Below are 21958 nucleotides of genomic sequence, written 5' to 3' on the forward strand. Positions count from 1 at the left end.
TTTCAGAAAGGAGGTTCAACCAACTCTGAGGTTAAACTTGAACTCTGAGTTGGTCAATCGGGGGATTAACAACTCTGAGTTTTCTGTTTCAGAGATGCTGATCGGAGTTAGGTCAATCAACTCTGAGTGGACTGATTCGGAGGTGAGCGTGAGCACCGCGACTATAAGAAGCCATTATCAATGGAGCGCAGATATCACGAGTCACCATGGCAACCGTGGAAAAAAAGAGGTCTGCGTATTTTTCGGCAGCTGAACTTGACGTGCTGCTGCAGAGTTACAGTGAATATGAGCACATATTCCAGAAGAAAAGCAACACCGCTGCATCTGCAAAACAGAGACAGTTAGCGTGGAAAACATAGCTGCTCAAGTTAATGCCTAAGTTTGCATTTAAATCATTGTTATAAAATATTGACTGTAATAATTTTTTAAATAGCGTAAGGTGTGAAATAAAAATGGTGATATTTAGGTGTACTTTTGAAGTGTTATTCCTGGTGTAAATGCATGAAATGCTGCATAGTGTACAGAACCAATCTGGGGGAAAATGCATTTAACGTCGGTAATGTTTAGAGGACTTTTTTGTTAACCTTCCCCTCTTGCAAACGTTGGTCAGTTTAATATTAATACATGCAATTGTGTTTTAAAAGTGAACTTTTGTCTACTGTTGAACCTTTCGCTGCGCAAAGACTTCCTTCTTTTCTCTCGTCTTTCCGACCGTGCGTGGTCAAAAGCGCAGGGGAGATTTCCTTCAGGGCCGAAGGGAATTCTCCTTCGGGGTTCACTTCCCGTTGGAAACCCTCAACCTCCAGAGCGGAATAAGAATGACTCCAAAACAGTTATTCTGGGAATGACACCTTCTCCGTCCTCCTCATCCGTGCTCAACCCCCCCCCCCCCCATCTGCACCTGCAATCGCCCCTCCCCTTGTCTCTCGTGGATTGCACCCCGCTCAGCACACACACGCTGCAACACTACCCCTGTATTGATCAAGTGGTATAGGTTTATATGGGATTAAGAAAGTAAGCAGTGCTAGAAAATTGTGTTTCCAAAAAGTAATTGTTACATTAATCTAATTCAATGTCCCTGATTTCATTTTCATGTAGATGCAATCCTGCAGGAATTAAAAGAACATGGCAGCAGCTAAAAATGAAGTATAAAAACATAATTCAATCAGGTCAAATGTGAGCATGTCATGGATGTAGGCTTTGTTGACAATATTTGACATATGAAACATCTGCATAGCAAGACCTAATGTTGTTTTCATTGTATATGTAATTGACTGCAACGAAAAACGGTAACGCTCAAACAAAAACGTATGGGGAAATGACAAAACATCGAGTCGAGGTCTCAAAATCCTCGTACGACGTAAATGTAATTCTCTACGAATTAATGCAGCCTCCTCGTCTATTGGGTCCTCCAAAAAAGGACAAGCCATTCTTGTCACTTAGATCGCGTGACGGAAATGTGGGCAATGAAGGTTGAAGCGATATATAGTGCTTCGTCTTTAAAAAGGGGAGGGGACCGGCAAAAACTTCGAGTTTGGAGAATAAAACCTGCTCCCGACCAGGTTAGGTTCACAGCATAAGTAACCATGGATACTGACTCCGAGTAAAAGTTAACTCTCTTTCAGAAACGGGTTTGACTTACTCTGCTTTCTCTGGTTTGACAAACCTCCGATTCTGAAACGGAAAACCCAGGGTTTCCCTGATTTCCGGGTTTATGAACTCAGAGTTTACACTTAACCTCCTTTGTGAAACAGGCCCCTGGTTGCTGTTAGTGTCTCTCTCCCTGTAAAACTCAGACATCATCTCCTGTCCAATCAAAGGCTTTCCTGCAGACTTATGTAGCACGTGCGTGCCGCCTTTAGGCTGGGAGGGGGCAGCGCAGCCCCGCTGCCTGCCTGCCGCCTGGTTCCGTCTGCAGCCTGAGGTGTTCACGCACGGCAGCCTCCTCCAGACCGTGACGGGGCGAGTTCGCTGTCGGTGAAAAAGGCGCTGCCGAGTGCGTCTGTGCGCACGCGCGCGCACGTGTGTGTGTTTTGATGAGAGGGGGGGGGGGTTTCTGAGGAAAACAGCAGGGATTCACGCACGCCGCCCTCACAGGAAGCAGGAGCGCACCGAGAGCGGAGCAGCGGACGCGCAAAGGAGCAGAGGTGAGCGCAGGGCGCAAAGCGGCGCGCGCCAGGCTTTGTCCTCACGTGCGCGTGAATCCTGGAGCTTCTTCAGAGAAAGATGCTGCAGAAGTCAAATGTGGCTTCTGAAGGACATTTGTCTCTGACACCTTTCTTCTCGCCAGCGCGCGCGCGCGCGTCTCTGGCAAAGCTGCTGTTTTTCCTGTTTGTGTTTAGCTGCTTCCTGCCGCGAACAGCAGCCTGAGAGGAGCACTGGTTTGATCCACCCTCTTCTCAAACTGCCGGCAGACTCCGTCATTCCTCCTCGTTCCCTGAAGTGTTGGATCTGCAGGATGAAGGTGTTCCTGTAGGTCTCACCTTCTCGCCGCGCGCGTAGTTTGGCTCAGCAGAGAGAGAATCGGAGCCTGTTGATGCTGTTCGTTCTTCTAATGCTCCATCTTTAAAAGAGAAGAGGTTGCAGATGAAGACAGACAGGGAGACTCTCGCTGTGATGTTACTGGACCCAGTCAGAAAACGTAACCAGTTTGATTTTTTTTTTTATTAAATCTGGACCCATAATGCATTTCTCTTAACACGTGTCTGATTTCTGTGCTAAAGTTTCTTTAAGGGGTCTTTTCTACTTTGGCTTTTCTGTAGAAAAATTCCTAAATGTTAGTTTATTTCCACCAATCAGAAACAATCTGTTTTATTAATGTCCTTGCTCTACAGGATCATTTGATTGAAGTTATCCCAGTGTTGTGGTTTATTCTCAAGACTTCAACAAAGATGGATTATTTTTTAAAAATTTGTATTTTTGGATTTAATCCGTTTTCACAAACTAGTAACTTTGTTTTAATGATTCTTCATCGTCTTTAAACTGTCTTTTTACTTTAGCTTTTTTGTTAACGTTTCCCTTGAAGACCGTCTCTAACAAACATTTTTGCTGTTTCTCAGATGTTCTTTTAGCATTTATCTAAGGGTGAGGCCACGTATATAAATAAAATTTAGATTAAAATGCCATTCCTGAGGGTTTCTTTATTCAAATCGTTGTGAATCCGGAGCAGAAAGAGAAAAAATGCCGTTTGAAAAATATCGTATTTGTGATGCAGAAAATAAACTGGGGGGGGGGGCAAAAGCTCCGCCCCTTTCTGATTATCCACCTGCAGACAGATCCATAAACGTCGTTGTTTTCCTCGTCTGAGCTGAAATCTGGATCTAAAATGTACGGCTGGACGGCTACGATGTTGGTCGCCATGCCTGCTCCGCACCAACAGCTCCGCCCACAATTCAGAGGTGAGTTTCTGATGACCTCCTGCCGCTCTGCAGAAACTATGCCCTAGAAAACGACACAGGTTTTTGGATTATGGCCAAAAACGGCATAATCATACTTAAAAGACCACCGGGAACGCTTTGGAAAGAGATCTTTAACAATCAAAGCAGAAGCTAAAAAACTGATGCTAACTTTAGCCAAGGCGTGACAGCAAAATAAAATGACAAAATTAAACAAAAGTTGGTATTTTCTAAATATAACAATGAACACAAATTCACCATTTATTCAACTTCAACAACAGCGTCTTTGTAACATCAGATAGTGAACAACTGTCACAATAAATCCAGTCGAAGGCTCTTTTCACGTTTTTTTCTCTGACTCTTGACTGCACAAAGGGAGTTTCCAAAAACGTTTTTTTTTTTTTTTGCTAACTCGGCTAGCGCGGGGATGCATTGTTTGATTATTTGATTCATAAGCATTTGGTCAATTAGAGAAGTTTACCTTCATACTTTGCAGTGTGACCCTGCTGTTAGTCACAGAGGTCAAAGGTTACCTGTTGGTCTTCAGCAGGTTCTCCCTTCAGCTGCAGTTCTGGTCCGTTCTTCATGGAGGTCTTGGTTGACGTTTTGGGGCTGTTGCTGGGAAACAGATCTTCTACTCCCTCCACAGAGTAAAGTAGAGTCGCTGTTGTTGCCATGGCGATGTGTTTGGGTACATTGTCCTGCTGGAAGATCCAGACCCGCTTAGTGATCTCACTGATGGAGGGAGATTTTTGCACGCTCCCATGCACCTTTTCCTTCAGGTATTGGAGTAAAGCAGCTCCGAACCATGATGTTTCCACCCCCGTGCTTCACAGTGAGTACGGGTTTTGGGATGAAAATCCTTTATCCTCCAAACCCGGCGAGTGGCGTCTGATAGTGTATCCAGGTGTTGTGATTGAACATGATCAAAGGGTGAAGAACATCAACAGACATGGAGGTTTTCTGAAACTGGATTTCAAAGATTAAGACTTTCTCTGGAAGCAAATGTTCTCTTTCAGCGCGGCTTAAGTAATTGTGAAGCTAACAGGCCCACTTTGATCCTATGAATTCTGTCTGTGAAGGATTACCTCCGTGTGAAGCTGAATTTAGACCTTCATGCTTGGGGTTTAGTTCACTGCTAAGGCTCCGGATCATCCAGACCCATAAAATTCTGCATGACTGCTGCTGACGTCTCTGGGGGAAGACGTCGCCTCGTATCACAGACGCTCGGCCGTGTTTGCTTTATCTCCCAGCTGCTTGCCTTCTGTGAGCAGTCGGGGAGAATGAAGGTGAGTTTTCTGAGCCGCGCAGCCTCAGATCATTGTGGTTGTCCTGTAAAGCTTTCTGTGCCTTAGCGCCTGATGCCAGCGGCTTTTCTGTCCCACAGTTTTGAATGGACTGGAGATATTTGACAGAAAGCTTCCTGATCTCTATAATCTGCAGCCAGCTCTACTTTGAAAAAAAAAAAAGGAAAATCATTGCAGTCTTTCCTGCAAACCAAACATTTCTTCCTGTTTTCTTGACCAGAATTTATCTTTAGACATATTGTTTACATTCAAAACTTTATAATTCTTCATACCTCACACTGATGGAAAGTTTAGTTTGGCTTCTATTTGTCTTAAAGTCTCACTTCGATCATCTTTTGATCTTTCGTCACCGTGTTCCCAGTGGTCTTTTAATTATGATTATACTATTTTTAGCCACAAACATTGTTTTCTAGGACATGGTTTCTGCAGGAATACATTAGAAATTCACCTCTGGGTTGTGGGCGGGACTGTTGGTGCAGAGCACCAGTGGTACGCCTTTACTCCATCACTTGTTTCTCCTCCTCATTCTGTGTGAATGAACAGACTGCTGAACAGACTCTAAAGCACTTCGGTCGTGCGCACCACTTTCCGTTTCACATCCTCCCTCCCCTCAGTTTCATTTGCATCCTGACTCCGCATCGGCGTTTTGGGGAGTCAGGTGGCTAATTGGTTCCCATCTGTTGGGTTCTGGAATTCATTTCAGTTAAAAATTAACGAATGAGTTTGTTTTTCCTCCCAAACTGTAGATTGAAATCATTCAGCTTCTTATTTTGGGCTCTTTTGTTGAGGAGAAACCATTTTCCTGGTTCTCCTTTCATCTTCCTCCATCAGAGCAGACGAGCGTCTCGCTCACTGCGTGTTGTTGTGAGACCTGTGTGCTCTTCATGCCTCTGCAGTCATTCCAGCAGCTGCTGCCTGCGTCTCTGCACACAGATTAAACCGTGAAGAGGAAGTGGTTTCATCTCGCTTTGGCCCAGTAAACCAAAACAGGAAGTGATGGAGACATTCAGAAGAAAGACGACCGAGCCGCTCTGCTTTTCTGAGGACCAAATGTGGAGCCGCATTTTTTTCTGCAGGAACCAAACGGTTTCAGAACCTCTTCTAGAAGCTTTTTATAGGCTGAGACAGAACATATTTTTAGTGATTGAAGAGATGGAAGAACAACTCAGCAGTGTTAGACCTCTACAGGCGTGTTTCCTCTTCAGGTCTGCATGTTTGTGCACGTTTGGTGAGCCATCAGTTTCCCCAAGGTGACGCCTCCATCCATCTGGTCTTAATGACAGTGGTTGGAGCTGAAGCTTTGCCAGGTTTCACAGCAGATCTATCAGTGTTCCTGTTGCTTCATGAGGTTCTTGTTGTTAATTATGCCGTTCTTTCTACAGTGACCAGAAGTAAAGACTCATTTTCAGTTGAAGGAGTTGTTTATCGTTATGCTTTGAGTGGAGAAGAGGAAGATTTGGAAGTTTATTTATATGAACACCGGGTTGTAGTTATAGCACTAAATCCAACAGAATGACAAACACTACAGACTGCAAAAACAGAAGCCAGAGACTCTGCAGCCTGCAGGAGCTCAATGTGACAGTGATCCTGTTTCTAATGTCCTCATTTTTCTATCATAAATTTTCTTTTTCTCTGCTTTTGCTGAGTCTATTTCCCCAGCATATAATCCACCAGTCTTGTGGTTGTTTTTTTTCAGGGTGAGGTTCTGTTTCGTTTACATTTCATCAAAGAACATAATTAATATTTTAGTAAAGGGAAGCATTCCTGAAACAAGAAGAGATGGTGGTTCTGGCTCGGATTATTCTTTTTTGTGTACATCAGAGTCTTTTTAATTGCAGGTTTTGGATTTTCAGATTGTTTTGATATTTTTACAATGAATCTGATCAGCAATCAGTTTATGACTTTATTCTGAAAGTTGAAACCAGAAAGAAAAACTGAAACAAACTACATCTCCCCTTTCTTTTTCTAGAGTTTACTGTCAACAAACTGAGTAAAAATTCTGCTGATTGAGACCCGGTTTGTCAAAAATGAATCGGAGAATAAAAGAAACCGTCAGAAACGGGGTTCAAAGCTTGACTGAAGACACGCTGAACGCCATTCCCGGACCTCTGGTGGACTCATGGATTCATGGCGGTCAAAGCAGAACCCTAACTTGGAGGGAAAAAAATGTTTATATGATCCACTTCAATCAATCAATAATCTTTATCAAGACTTTTTATTGAAAACCTTTACAACACAAAGTGCTGAGGATGCTCCAAGTACAATACACACTGAAGAGAGAACACAAAAACATTCAAAAAATAAAAGAAACAAGGAGAATTGAATGGAATAGTAGTAAATGTGTGACGGAGCGTTGGCGACGTGGAGACTCATGAAGACCTCGGATGCCTGCAGTGAGGCGCTGTGGTACTGATCCGAGTCAGGATGGACCCCTGAGGCAGATGAGGGTTGGCCTCATGGGGGTCCAGGCCCTGCAGCTTTCCCCTGAGTGTCTGCACAGCTCCTGAGGATCAGTCATTAGGCTGCAGAGGTGATTCAGACTCCGCCTCAGCCGGTGACCCTCTGGAGATGTGACCTACTTTTGTTGAATCGCTCAGAACCAGAAGCAGACGCCCCGACCCGCTTGCTTTTTATCTTTCGACCTGCTGGTGGAAGCAGCACAAACCTCAGGCCTGCCGCTGGTTTCCATGTCTCTGAGGCCTCGAACCAAGGCAGATGTTGGATTTAATCAGAAAGTAAAGCAGAAACTTCATCAAATCTGGATGTTTTTAGCGACTTCCTGAATGCATCTCTGACATTGGAATCAATGTCCAAATGTAGTTTTCTTGAAACTACGCAGTTTGTTCAGATCAAAAGAGACAAACAAAAATCGCAAAACATCAGCGATAACATATAAACAAATTCTCTTTAGGTTCAGTTTTTCTTCTATTTAGTTATTTACAGAGAAATAAATCAAACGTTTCCTTAAATCAAACGTTTCCTCCTGCTCAGATAGTCTCCCTGGATGGCATAAGTATAGCCCCTAATTCCACAGTTAGAAACCTTGGGGTTTTATTTGACCAGGATTTATCATTTAAGGCTCACATATCTCAGGCGTGTAGAACTGCCTTTTTCACCTGCGGAATATTGCTAAGATCAGAAATATACTTTCTAAGAGTGATGCTGAAAAACTCATCCATGCATTTGTTACATCGAGGCTGGATTACTGTAACTCCTTGTTAGCAGCGTGTCCTAAGAGTTCCTTAAGAAGTCTCCAGCTTGTTCAGAACGCAGCAGCTAGATTGTTAGCAGGAACTAGCAGAAGAGATCACATCACTCCTGTGTTAGTTTCACTCCATTGGCTCCCAGTTGATTCCAGAATCAAGTTCAAGATCCTCCTGTTAACCTATAAGGCCTTACATGGAATGGCCCCGTCCTATATTAAGGACCTCTTAGTCCCTTACCATCCAATAAGAACACTTCACTCGCAAAATGCAGGACTGCTTGTGGTTCCTAGAATTAGTAAAAGTACGGTTGGAGGTAGAGCGTTTAGCCACCAAGCCCCTGTTTTATGGAATAAACTCCCAGCTCATGTAAGAGAGGCCGACTCAGTTTCTACATTCAAAGTTAGACTGAAAACATTCCTCTGTGGACAGGCTTATTGTCAGACTAGTTAGTATTCAGAGATTATTTAACTTAATGTTAATTTGTTTAAATTAAACTCAATAGTAACTATTTGTTTTAAAAGGCTGCTAGAAGTTGAAGCTGGGGTAACTATGGTGCACTGGGGTTCTGTCCTCTTTTCTCATCTACTTCTACCCTTCCTCTCCTCTATTCTTGATCATTATTCATCATTTAGTTTTCCATGCCTCTGTTTGGTGCAGTGATTCATGTATTGTCCCTCTTTTCCTCTCCCCTCCTGGGGAGTGGGAGTGCTTCCAGACTCCTGTTGGCTCATCCGTGCTCCAGTTCCTGACCGTTTACCTCGTCTCTGCTCCTGCTCCTACACCTGGCTGTGGTTCCTGTCTCCGGCTCGACTCGCGCCCCCTGACTGCCCCCCCAACCACGGCTGGATGAAGCTCGTCTGCTGGACTTTAAATATGTAGTTGTAGATTTAGATAAGTTAATTCTTCTCTAAGAGTTCTGGTAAATCGCCTGTCTGTCCTGGGGGAGGATCCCTCCTTCATGTGGGCACCCCTGATGTTTCTTCGTTTTTCCGGAATCCGGTTTTTTGGAAGTTTTTCCTTACCGCGAAGGGGGGGTCTAAGGGCAGGGATGCCAGTATAGCTTAGTCAGTTTGTTAGTTCGTTTTAGTATTTTATTATTGCACTCTTTGTATTCACGATCCTTTTGAGTTCATGTTTCACTTCGAAGCCCATCGAGACGACTGTTGTTGTGATTTTGGGCTATACAAATAAAATTGAATTGAATTGAATCCAGAAGTCCTTCTAAAAGGTCCCATCTGCTATGAAAAGCTTTCAAAAGCAAAGAAAACGTTTCTGAATCTTTTGAAATTTGTTGTCTTTTAAAAAACCTGAGATGTTTTTGTTTTTTTATTAGTTTTAGTTTTTTAAGTTTAGTTTTTTTATTTCAAACACAAAACAAATGAAAAATCAACACAGTGGTTTAAAAAGACCTAAAACAATACAGTGTGCTTGAAAAAGAGTGGGTTGAAGAGAAATCTTTTCTGCTCCCACCCCTTTTTACAAAACATGATGATGTGCGTATTCAAGAGGAAAAATATACAAAGCATTCACGGTACAATTCTGCACGGCAACTGTGCTAAAGTGACTTTTTTGTTTAATTTATCGTTTCTGGCCTCATACAGAACTATTAGTGACTTCTTGTAGATTTTTTTGAATGCATGTAAACTTTTGGTTTGTTTTAAACCTTCATCCATTCCATAAATCCACACCACAATTAGATAAACATATTTTCTTTTTTGTTGTTCGAATGCTCTGCTTTCTGAAATTCAGTTTTTTTTCTTAGGTTGTAACTTCCGTCTCTATCTTTGAAGATTTGCTGTAAGTTTATTGGATGGAAGTACCGGTAAGTTGTTTCTGGCTTTGTACATGAGAGCTGTTTTCAGTTTCACTGGATCCCATATTTTCAGTAAACCCGACTTTAAAAATAGTGTTTGTATGTGTACAATAATCCACTCCATGAACTATTCAAACAGCTTTTTTTGTAAGATATATAAACACTGTAGATTTGTTTTCTAAGTATTTCCCAAACTTCTGCAATGTACTGTAAATATGGTAGTTTTATGGATGATTATATAAGTAAACGTGCTTTGTGAGTGTGTGATGCGTTTTTCCCAACTCTGCTTTGCTTTTAGCATGATTAGCTCTGACCTGCTTTATTTGTGGTTTCCAGCTTATTTTGTCGTCCAGAATTATTCAGAGGAACTCGATTTCAGACATTGTTTCCAGAACGTGATTATCAATGGCAACTTTTATTTCCAAATCTGCAGGAATGTGGCGATTTCCGAAAATCCTGAATTTAGTTTTGTTAACACTGAGTTAGTTTCCCTAATTCCGTATTTACTGTTTTTACAATTTCCCTGAGGCTCTCGCCTGTACACACTATACTTGTGTCGTCTGCATATAGAAAGTATTTGAGTGTATTTGATACCAAGCGTGTGTCATTGATGTAAAGGATGAACAGTATGGGACCTTATATTGACCCTTGTGGAACTCCACAGCTTAAATTTAGCAGGGATGATTTACAGTCATCCAGTTGGACAAACTGCTGCCTGTTATTAATGTAACTGTTTAACCATTTTAATGCTGGTCCTCGTATTCCATAGTTTTCCAGTTTGTTTACTAAAATGTTATGGTCAATAGAGTCAAAAGCCTTTTTCAGATCGATGAACACTCCTACTGCGAACTCTTTATTGTCTGTGCCATTTATAATTTCTTCGGTTAGTTGCGTAATCGCCATGGATGTTGATCTGTTTTTTCTGAAACCATATTGGTCGTCGGATAATAGTTTGTTTTTTTCTATAAAACTTTCCAGCCTTGTGAGGAACAGTAAAGTAAAGACACTGGTCTGTAATGTGTTAGTTGGTGTTTGTCCCCTGATTTGTGTAGTGGGATTACTTTGGCTATTTTCATTTTTTGTGGAAATGTTCCTGTTTGAAAGGATAAATTGCAAATATAGGTTAGCGGGTCAACAATGGAATCAATGACCTTTTTTATTTCCGTTACAGTCAGTAGATGTTTTGTTTTTGAATTCGTTGACGCTTTTAAGGACTTCTTTTGCTTCCACCGGTCTTAAATACATCGAGTTTGGATTTCTTTTTATGCCGTGTTCGACTGTGTCTTTTTCGGATATTTTTGAACATTTTATTTCTTTGGTTAGCTTTGGCCCTATTTTTTTACAAAATATTCATTAAACTTGTAGTTCTGCCGGGTTTGTTGATTAATGGATAAAAGCTTAAACTGTACATTGAATGCGTGAAATCTTCTGTTTTGGTGTGATTGTTTCGGTTCAGCAAATCTATGTTAAAATCGGCACAAAGAAATATGACCTTTTTGGAAATATTGGCAAACATGTTTTCAATGGCACTTATTTGATTTGATTGATTTGATTTGAAATGTTTTATTTCAAGCAATCAAATAAGAATAATACACAAAAACAATACAGTCAACAGTTATACATTCGTACAATTACTAATCATACTTGGGATAATTAGACATATTCATAAATATTGCTTGAAAGGGATGGAAGGAAGCAAACTTATAGAATCCCAGCCCTGTTCTTATGAAGGTTTCCATGTCTGATGCAGGGGCTCGATATACACAGCTGATTATGATGTCACTCTGTTTCTCCATACTAATCTCTACAGATAGATATTTCATGACATCATCAATACAGCCCGACATTGTCTCCACAACTTTGTGTTTAAGACTGTTGTGTATATAAAGAGCCACCCCCCCACCTTGCTTAATTGTCCTGTTCACATAGTGAAAGTCATAGCTTTCCAGCTGGAAGCCCTTTTCTGCCTTTAGCCAGGTTTCTGAAATTGCAATTATTTTGAAAGGTTTGTTAAATTGCTGTAAGTTTTCTTCAATGGTTTGCTGATTCGCGTCTAAACTTCTCCTGTTCAAATGTATGATTAGGATTTGTGTTTTCTATTCTATTCTTCTTCTGTGTAATAACTGCAGTGGTTCTTTACAAAGTCAAAGAAATTGGCATCTGGGTCAATGTCTACGTTCATAGTTGTGTATTATTTTTTTTTTCGTGTTAAAGAGGACTTTTCTTTTGCCGTTTTCTATCAAAATGGATCCAGTTCTTCCATTTCTCTGATTGCAATTACTTTTAACTGAGCATTTTGACAAAAACATTGCATATTTTTTGTTAGAATTTGACCCCATAAACTGAACAAAACTGATCCTAATTAAGATCCCTGAGGACTACCTGGTTGGAAAACACAATTTCACTTAGAAAACTGAAATCTTATTAAATTGTTTTATTTAGTTTATTTTTTTTTTAAATGTGTGCCATTTCAGATGTCCCATCTCTGTGTTTCACGTTTGGAGTCAGACGTTTGAGCGTTTCATTTGAGATCATTTTTAGTGAATGAAACAAATAAAACCACGCCACGCCGCCGCCCTGCATCCTCTGCGGCAGGAGAGCTGATTGGATTGATGGAAACACACTCGGAGCCCACCCGCCGAAAAGGTGGACCCCTTCCAGCATCAGTCGGAGTGTTTGTCCTTCATCCGTCCTGCAGCAGATTTTCTTTTGCATTGAACAAAACGAGGACTTCAACAAAACTGACTTGACTAGAAATTTGGAGTAAAATCTGGTTGTACGGGGAACTGTTGGTCACGTAAGTTCATTAAGCAACAGTTAAACTTGGTGAAGCTAGCTGGTTTTTTCTTCTCTGACAGTGAAGAGGGAAAGTTTCTCTTTCTCATCAAAAAGTTGATTTAGATTTCAATTTAGGTACCAGATGGGGGGGGGGGGGGGTGAAGGCTGAGGGGGATTGAAAATGGCACTTTTATTTAATAGGAATATGAATGAGTTGATGCCGCAGGTTACTTTGGTGAACCCATTACTGCAAAGGATTACTCAACAAGGACCTTTAATTTATGTTGTTCTCAAAGGCTCTCCTGCCTAAACCCCTCAGGAAGGCGTGAAGCCCTCACATGTGGACTTTGTGGGGACCGACAGCTGAACTGAGATCATGGCAAACCCGGCTAAAAAAGCACCACGTCCGCATCAGGATGGGACGGCCTGTTCCTGCTGCTGCTCACCAGTGGGGGTGGGTGGGGGTGGACCAGAGTCCACATTACTACAGACACAGTGATGCTGTTGGCGGATCTCGTGCTCCTTTCTTTCTCGTTACCAGAATTCCCGGATACTTTAACTTCCTCTGAGCATCTGGAAAGATTCTAGCACAGTCTTCATTGATTCATAGAAAAAACGGTTATGGATTCCTAAAATCCTTTTTCTGCTGCTTGTTGTTGTTTTTAGTGGAAACACGGTTTTCCTTCCAGCATTTATGTGAAGCACGGTTCACATGCAGGTCAAAGTCAGCAGCTGCTCAGAAATTTGCCTCAGTGTTTGGTTGCTGCACGTCAGACAGCGTCCCGTCCCCCCCCCCCCCCACCTCCATCTCTGCTTTGATGGACAGCCGCCGCCGTCTCCACCCCTTCTCTTATGATTGGACTGTTAATTGATCCCACTTTGGAGCAGAAACCCTGGAAGCTGAAAGTTTGCCTGCATGTGGAGTTTCAATCGGAAAACTAAATGTTATTTAAAGCTGCCCCCCGCGTCCCCCCGTGAAGGACGCGGTGTACCTGGTAATGAGAAAAAAGCCCCCTGGGCTTGTTGCACTGGCTGTGCACCAGTGTGGCATCATTCAGTAATTAACTGCCTTAGAGGCAGGATGCTGCAGTGCAGGTTTGGAGTTAAACAGAGACTTTCTGTTGGAAAGCTTCTGCATGAATTCAAACTGTGATGTTTTCAGAACGAGTCTCTGCAGAAGGATTACTGTTCTTCAGACATCCATTATGACTCAAGCTAACATTTAGATTTAAAAGCTATGTCTTTCAAATAAACTGGTTCTTTTTTTATTTTTTATTTTCATTTTAAAACCATGCTCTCTATCTTGTGTTCAGCCCTCCAACAGCTGAGTCCGTTTGAGCTTGAAGTTGGGCTGAGCACCAGCGCCTGTCTTTATTTAAAACGTTGATTTGTTGGAACGGAGATCAAACTTCTGCTGGAGGAGCCAGGTTTCCATCTTTGAAAGTTGGAGTCTCTGAGTAATGAGAGCATCACCGTTGTACGTTGACATCTGCAGGTCAAAGTCACAAACCCTTTGATTACGAAGAAAATTGAAGAAGAAGAAAAAAACTACATCTGACAAAGATCAACAGGAAAAAAAAAACTCCATTTGTTTTTTTGTGACAAAAATAAAAAACACTCCTTTGTTCCAAAAGAAACTTGAGGTAAAACTTCAGGTGACACAGATGCGTCCGTCTGTGGTTTTAACTCGGATCTGTTTGATGTTTCACAGGATTTTCCCTTCAGCTGCTCGTTGGCTGCAGGCTACATGAGGTTCCTTGTGAAACCTATGAAATCACTGCTGGTCCTCATCAGTCCTGCCCATGAATTTGCCCCCAGACTCCCCCGGGGCCCGGCACAAATGCCACGCTGGCGGTGTTCATGTTTGCCATTTCCCAGCATTCCCCTCTGCATCGTTGAGCATGAGATCAAGTCGTTCAGAAACTTGGATTCAGATCACGGAATCTTATTGGGATGAAGAAGAAAAAAAGAGAAAGAAAGCTGTTTACAAACATGTAAACACTGTCTTTAGAAAGGTGTCTCCTTCTAAATATGAACAATAAGCTGTATATAATGTGGCTGTAAACATCCCCTTTGCCTTTAAGGTGTCGGAGCTCTTGAGGCTAGAAAACAGCCCCCATAATCATGCTTACTCCTCCATGTTTAATTACTGAGCATTTTGTGTTCATTCTGCTTTTCCTCACATGAGGTGGTTTTGTTTGGGCAGATGAGAAGATTCACCTGATTTCTGGAATACAAACAACAGACTAACCAATCAGGATCTCTCGTTATAGAAACAAATCGCTGCAGATCAAACGCAAAGAAAGGGTGGATGATGATGGTGCTCCTTCCACCAGAGAAAACACCTAAAAGGTATGAATCCAGAAGGGGTAGAAAACACAGCTTTGGACTTTAGCATCCTGTCCAAATATACAAAGTGTATCCTGTTCCAGTTCCCTTCTCAGAGAAAAATGCTCTCCACTCATAGCCAGCCAAGATGCTCTTTTTGTTGCATCAGAGATTAGGTTTTGGGCTCTGGTGTGAACACGATCAGGGTTTTCTTCTGTCTGCATATGTAAAGCCTCACCAGTGAAAGATGGCGCTCTGTGTACAAACCAAGCTCTGCTAGCAGCACAGCTTTAGGCTTTCCTGGGGAAAATAACTTTTATGTCACCAGCTCTCACTAAACAGGAATGTTGTTGTTTTGAGGTTCATCTAAAGTCTGAAAGTCTCCAGCGTTGTTCTTCTGCCCTCTCAAGCTTTAAATGACCAAACGTATGGCCGTGGTTGGTCCACGGGCCCGTAAGCGCCTCCGTGTGTATCACAGAAAAAAACCCACAAAAGACATGAAGCTCACACAACAGAGCATCTGATGACAACACTGCAAGCAGCATTGTTCTGCTGGGACAGCCCTGCGTTAAGAAGTTATACATCGGCGCACTATGCGTCAATGAAACCACAGCCAAGGTGGATGAATTACAAGCTCAGACCTGTTTTCCTGGACAAACAGATGGACGAAAGATGAAAAATAATCTGGCTTAAACATGCAAGATGACTGTAAAAGCAGAAAGGTCTGTTTTTTCCTTCTTCGCGAAAGAATAAATGCTAAATCCATCCCTTTAGGGGTCACGGGGTCGCCAGAGCCTGTACAGAAACCTGCTGGGCGAAGGCGGGGGTGCACAGGTCGGCAGTCTGTTGCATGACAATTAGTGTTTTAAGATAGAAAAAAAATAATTATTTTACGTTGATTAAAAAATTAATGTTAAGAAAATTTGTTTGAATCATCAGATAGAAATCCAGTCCTTCAATAAATCAAAAAAGTAATGTCAGAAATGTAATTGTGCCATGGCTGAGCATGAAAAGTTTTATTCTTCTCCCTTAAGGGGGTGCCACAGCAAAACATCCACCTTCATCTAACCCAGTGCTTCTCAAATAGTGGGGGGCGCAATGCGATGCCAGGGGGGGCGCGCAGTAGACATAAACGATAATCCTAATTAAATAGCGCTGGGAACGCATTGAAAATGGATCAGGGGATGATGGGATTTCTCATTGACTACACCTTTTGGGTGGAGGCGTGTGGACTAAGAAGGCCATCAGGGTTTTTAAAACCATTCTGGGTCCTCTTCAGATGATAGATGATAGTGGACTTCAGGAAAGTCACAGCCCCCTCACCCCCTCTCATCCTGACAGACTGTCCCATCACCATAGTGGACTCGGTCCGTTTCCTCGGCACCACCATCACTCAGGACCTCAAGTTCGTCCATCAGCTCTCTGCTCAAAAAGGCCCAGCAGAGGATGTATTTCCTGCAGAAGTTGTAGAAAACCAGGCTGCCGGCCCAGATGATGGTGCCGTTCTACACAGACATCATAGAATCCATCATCACCTCCTCCATCACCGTGTGGTACGCCGGAGCTACAACCAGGGACATAAACAGACTGCAGTGTAGTGTGCGCTCAGCTGAGAAGGTGATTGGCTGCAGCCTTCCATCTGTCCAGGACCTATACGTCTCCAGAACCAGAGGACGTACAGGACGGATAGCAGCCGACCCTTCTCACCCTGGACATGGTCTACTTGAACTACTCCCTCCAGGCAGGAGGCTAAGGTCCATCAGGACCAGAACCTCACCACACAAAAACGGTTTCTTTCCCTCTGCAGTCCGACTCATGAACACTTTTTAACTCCTCCCCCCTCAAACTTATATTTCCAGTTACCAGTCCACTACCTGCACCTTGATCATCCCTTAGTTTGCACAATTAATTTCTATTTATTGTTCTGACCATTGTCATTTTTTTATTTTGCTTACTGTTGTTCATTTTTTCTATTCTTAAGTGTTTTATGTCGCACATTAGCACCACAGCAAATTCCTATTCTGTGAAACTGCTCTGTTCACTGAAAATGGCAATAAATACTCCTTGAATCCTTGAGATGAATCTGTTGATGTGATGATCTTTATGGAAGGTGTCTCCACTTTAAATTCATGAGGTCAGAAGGGACACGCCTCGTTCTCCAGGCCGTTTCCAAAACAAAGCGGTGAAATAGACTTTCCCGTTTTAACCTAAAGATGAGTTTTTATCTGCAGAAATGAAACATTTGCAGAGCGTGCTGCACCACCGTGTTGACATTTCAGCAGCTCCAAGCACCTGAGAGACCCCCCCCCCGTCCCCTCCACACCGCCTCCAGCTGGAGCCTCATGTCGGCATGTGGTGCTGAGCTCTGTGGTTATTTTTAATTCATCCTTCCCATTGTGAGTAGAGCTATCGTGAGCTCATTGCTACTCCGCTTTCCTCCTCGTCATCACACCTGGAAGGTTCTTCTGCAGTCCTTCATGCCAAAAGCAGAAACTGAAACTTTCCCAAACGCTGAAGTTACGAGATGATTTTCTTTGCTAATGTTCTGATGTTTATTAAAAAGGATTTTCATTTCTAATCTTCTTGTTGTCAGGATGCTTTCAGGATGAGCTGCACCTTTGCAAACTAAACATTTACATTTGGTAGAGGGGCTGTTGATCAGATTAGAGGGGCTTTTGAAAACTACTGCTGGTTGGGTAAACCTGCATCTCTGCAGTGATAGGATTTACTTTGACAGTTATCATCTTAGATTTTTCCTGAAACTCAGATTAAAGGTAATGACGTAAAAATGTTTCTTTTCTGGATTTTTCTGGATATTTAAAAAAAACAATTCATAGCTTTAATGTTGAATTATGTTTGCAGTGTTTCCATCGTTTGGCTTCAGTCCTCAGCATGAATAAACTGCAGGGACTGAGGCAGAACAGGAAAGAAAATAGAAAGATGAATTCATGCAGAGAACACAAACGACAACAGGAACATTTAGCTGTAAAGCACATTTGACCAAAATAATGCTCCTCTTTGGATCCTGCCCCCCCCCCCTTTCCCCTTGTTCATCTATCTTCTTCTCCACTTTCTACGGAACTGCAATAGGTTTTAATGCACCTTTTGCAGACTTTGACTGTGTAGGAAACTAGGTCAGCTGCAGAATGGGATTGAAGCGTCTGGTACAGGAGGGAACATTCGCCCCCCAGGGAGCTGCTGCTGAAAGCAGAGGATGAAGAACGACACAGGTCTGGATGGAGGAAGTGAAGCTGGACCACAGAGGCAGACTGGCTGGACATCTAAATGATGTTTTTAGTCGGATCTTTAGTCTAGAAGACTAAAGACTTTTCCTCCCTCTGTCAGAGAGTGCTCGCTCAGCCAGAAGCAGCTTTAGTGTCTTGTCACGTCATCACACTAAGAGCAGTCAGCTGACTCTTCCTCATAGTCCACTTGTGGCTGGTGTGCAACAATCTGGGGACAAATTTAGAAGTTTTGAGCGCCAAGAGTTTCTAGCATTTGTTATTTGTCGATGTGCGCAGACGTCCATCGAGGGTTTCGGCCCAATGGTCTTTACATGAATTCGTTTTTAGCTGTTCAGAATATTTGGTTGGTTGAAAATTACGGAGTTTATGCATAATTATTATGTAAATCTTTTGCAATTGTGTGTGATTTTTGCGAGATGCCTACTCAAATTTGTATCTTTCTATCTTTCCACGACCGTTCCGTGTTTGTCTAACGGACTTTTCACACATGAACCACCGATGTATAACTTTTATATCACGTATACAGGGCACATAACATGTTCAAATGACATAATTGACGCATGAATCATTTATGAATTGCATATAAACAGCCCAATAATGTCATGTGCTCGCGTTCTTTGCGTGGTTTATTTGTACTTCTCATTTCCCCCCTGTATTTTCACTTATGACCAGTTTTCCGACGTGTAATATGTATAAAGTGAGAATAGTGGCTGTGTGACACGGCCTTAAAAAGTTGTGTAACAGACTTTAATCTGAAGCATCACACAGACGAGGTAAAGTTGTCACAATCCTGTTTTTTCTACCTCTTTTGTAGGTGATACCTCTGCTCTGAGGTCACAGTGAAGCTGTGGGACATAAACAGAAAGCTGTGTTTTCCCGGTTCCGTTTCCTGTCAGTGAATGCACCTTTGCGACATGGAGACGCTGTCCCAGGACTCGAACCTGGAGTGCCAGATCTGCTTCAACTTCTACAGCCCCCGGCGGCGGCCCAAACTCCTGGACTGCCATCACACGTGCTGCTCCGTTTGTCTGAACCTAATGCGCAGCAGCCAGAAGGAGATCCGCTGCCCCTGGTGCCGCAGCGTGACCAAACTGGCCCCCGGCCTGTCCGTCTCCCAGCTGCCTGACGATCCGGACGTCGTCACTGTGATAGCTGTCCCTCACGTGTCTGAGCACACCCCCATCTTCATCCGCCTCCCCAGCAGTGGGTGCTACATGCTCCCCCTGCCCGCCAAGGAGCGGGGGTCCGGCCTGCAGGGGGAGCTGGGCTGTCGCTTTCTTCCAGGTGGGCCGCACAAAGGGGTGAGCGTGGTGACCGTGCCCGAGCGGCAGCCCCTGGACATAGCCATAGGGCTGGAGGCGGGCGATAGGGAGGGTGGGGTTACCGGCCCGGTGGGCGGGGTGAAAGGGTCCTCGTGGTCTGGTGTGTGCACGGTGATCCTGGTGGCGTGCGTGCTGCTTTTTCTGCTGGGCATCGTGCTGCACAACATGTCCTGCATCTCCAAACGCTTCACCGTCATCTCCTGCGGATGAGGGGCGGGGCCCAGGCTGCAGACCCTCCAGCACCTGAGGGACTGAACTCACATGACGGGATTTGGATCTCAAAAGTTTGGGGGGGGGGGGGGGACTGTAGAGTTCTTCAAATTCCTGGATGACAGCACAGATGAACCTCAAATTGGGGGTTGTGTAAATTTAAAGGACCCGAATGTTTCTGAAAGATGATTTTCCTTTATGATTGTGTTTTGACTCATTTCAGTTCTTCATGGAAAAAGGGGGGGAGGGGAGGGGGCATAAAGAGGGTCAAAGAGAAGGGGTATCAGGGGCATCATCTCATCAGTGAGGTTTAAATATCTTTACACCTGTTAAAGAAGAGGAGCTAACTTTTCTCTTGAAAATCCTTTTTTTTTTACTTTCAAAAATATTGTAAATAAAATTTTTACCACCTTTTTAAAAGAAGTGTTTTTGTGAGATTTTGCTCTTTATTGTTACTTTAATAAGCAGTAAAAATATAAAACCAGAACGTGGCATAAAATTTGTTTCCATTTCAAGCAATCGTCAAAAAGCAAAAATACTGTAGTGAAGAGAAATATTCCTGCTATAAATTTTCCCGTAATGTCAGGACGTTCTTGGTGGAGTTTGACGGTGATGCATTAAAGGAACGCACAAAAACATCGATTCTGGTCCGACGGAACAGAGTGAATCACTGACTTGACTGCAGCTGCAGGTTAAAGGAGAAGGTTGGTGCCTCCATTTTGTTTTTATTATTTTATGTCAGAATATCTGATTATAGACAAAAAACAAAAAAACTATTCATGCTTAAAAACTTTTCCCTTCAGCTCCAACCACAAGGTGGCTATGTACAAAGGGTGTGGCCTTCAAGTAAGCTCAGTCCTGACTGGTGGGTGTAGTTGCCATAGAAACGTTGACTCGGACCAATCGCTGCTCATGACGTCTGGCTCCAGTCGAGAAAAATGGCGACTGAAACGACTTCATCTGGCTGGACCTTAAATGTAATTGGGTGACGTCATACTCAGTCCAGTTCTCTGATACGGTCAATGCTGCAAACCCACCATCACTGGGGGTCACAGTGATGGTGGGTTTCACCTTTTAACGGGTTAAAATCTGTTCTGCCAAACCCAGAGTAGGAGGAGCTACAGCTTCATGTTTGGAATAAAGTACCAACCTGATGTGGAGGCTGAACCCGTTTCTCTCCATGTACACAAACATTTTTCCCGTTTTCTTAATCTATATGCCTATTGATCCAGAGTTTGCAGAGATGCACGACCCTGTGAAATCACTGCATCGTGCTGGAGTATTGACTGTGTTGTGTTGTCATCACACAGGCCTGCAGACCTGTTTCTGCAAGCAGAGCATTTTTACGGTCACAATCAAAAAAGCAGACAAGCAGAATTATGTAGGCGCACACCTGCATCCCTCGCACATGCACGCACGCACGCACGCACGCAAACACAAACAAAGTCTACACGTTTTCTTCACGCCCTGTTGAAATGAAGCATGCAGTCTGCAGAGAGAGACGAGCGGCTTTTTCCTTTACGGTGGTTCATCTAATCCATCAGATGTGTTGAGAAAACGCCGGGTCAGCATTTTGCCAACCAAATCCTGCTCTGTCAAAGTTCTCTGTCTCTCTAGAGTCCTTCTGGATGTACTTCAGCTTTAAGAAGATGAAGAGCGGAAAACCTTTTTGTAATTTTAATGGTATTCGTTGTTTTGATGAATCCAGTCATAAATGGTTTCCTGATGAAATAGTTTTGAACCTGGATCCTCAGCCTCTGTGTCCTCTAGGGAGGAGGGTTTTTGGTTGGTCACCTGTGCTGTTTGGTTCTCCTCAGCCTTCCTTATGCACTAGTCCTAACTGTCAAACCTGCATAGGGTCTGCTTCCTTCGTGGGTCGCGGACCCAGGTGCGGGGCGAACGCTGCGTCCAGCGAGGTCTCCTTCCTCTGTGCACATTTCGCACACATTTGCAGGTGTGCATGTGTGTGTGTTCTGCAGGTGTGCATGGGCCTCCTGTCACTGCGGCTCAGCAGTCTTGAGTTTCATCTTCATCGTATCAGGTCCATGCAAAGACAGGATGAACGATGATGGGGGGTTGGAAATGGCCCCCACAGTCTGGGTTTCATCCTGTCTGGTTCTGTCAGGTTCTATCTGGTTCTGTCAGCAATCTGCTGACCTGGAAGCTCTCAGCTTCAAGCCGTCTGCTGTGGATGTTGTTACCACGCCGACCGCTGAGGAACCCCTCATCCCGCAGGAGTGCAGTCTGAGTTCATCATCAACACCAAAGCGGGTCCCGGGTCTCTGGCAGTGACCATTGAGGGTCCGTCCAAAGTGAAGATTGACTGTCAGTAGGTCCCGGAGGGCTACAAGGTG

At 43.4% G+C, this 21958-nt stretch overlaps 1 protein-coding gene across 2 annotated transcripts; it reads left to right on the top strand.

The window, feature by feature from the left end:
* The first annotated feature begins 1811 nt into the window (after positions 1-1811).
* On the top strand, positions 1812-20027 carry rnf152 (ring finger protein 152). Of its 2 annotated transcripts, XM_020712585.2 has the most exons (3): positions 1812-2147; positions 14773-14851; positions 18887-20027. In XM_020712585.2, exon 3 carries the CDS (start codon positions 18972-18974, stop codon positions 19602-19604), a length of 633 nt encoding a protein of 210 aa, XP_020568244.1. In that variant the 5' UTR covers positions 1812-2147; positions 14773-14851; positions 18887-18971; the 3' UTR covers positions 19605-20027. The 2 variants fall into 2 exon arrangements, with proteins under 2 accessions (XP_020568244.1, XP_011487419.1); XM_011489117.3 differs by lacking the exon at positions 14773-14851 and having other exon boundaries at positions 1813-2147.
* The last annotated feature ends 1931 nt before the right edge of the window (positions 20028-21958 follow it).

Source organism: Oryzias latipes, chromosome 20, assembly GCF_002234675.1.
Source record: "Oryzias latipes chromosome 20, ASM223467v1".
NCBI lineage: Eukaryota > Metazoa > Chordata > Actinopteri > Beloniformes > Adrianichthyidae > Oryzias > Oryzias latipes.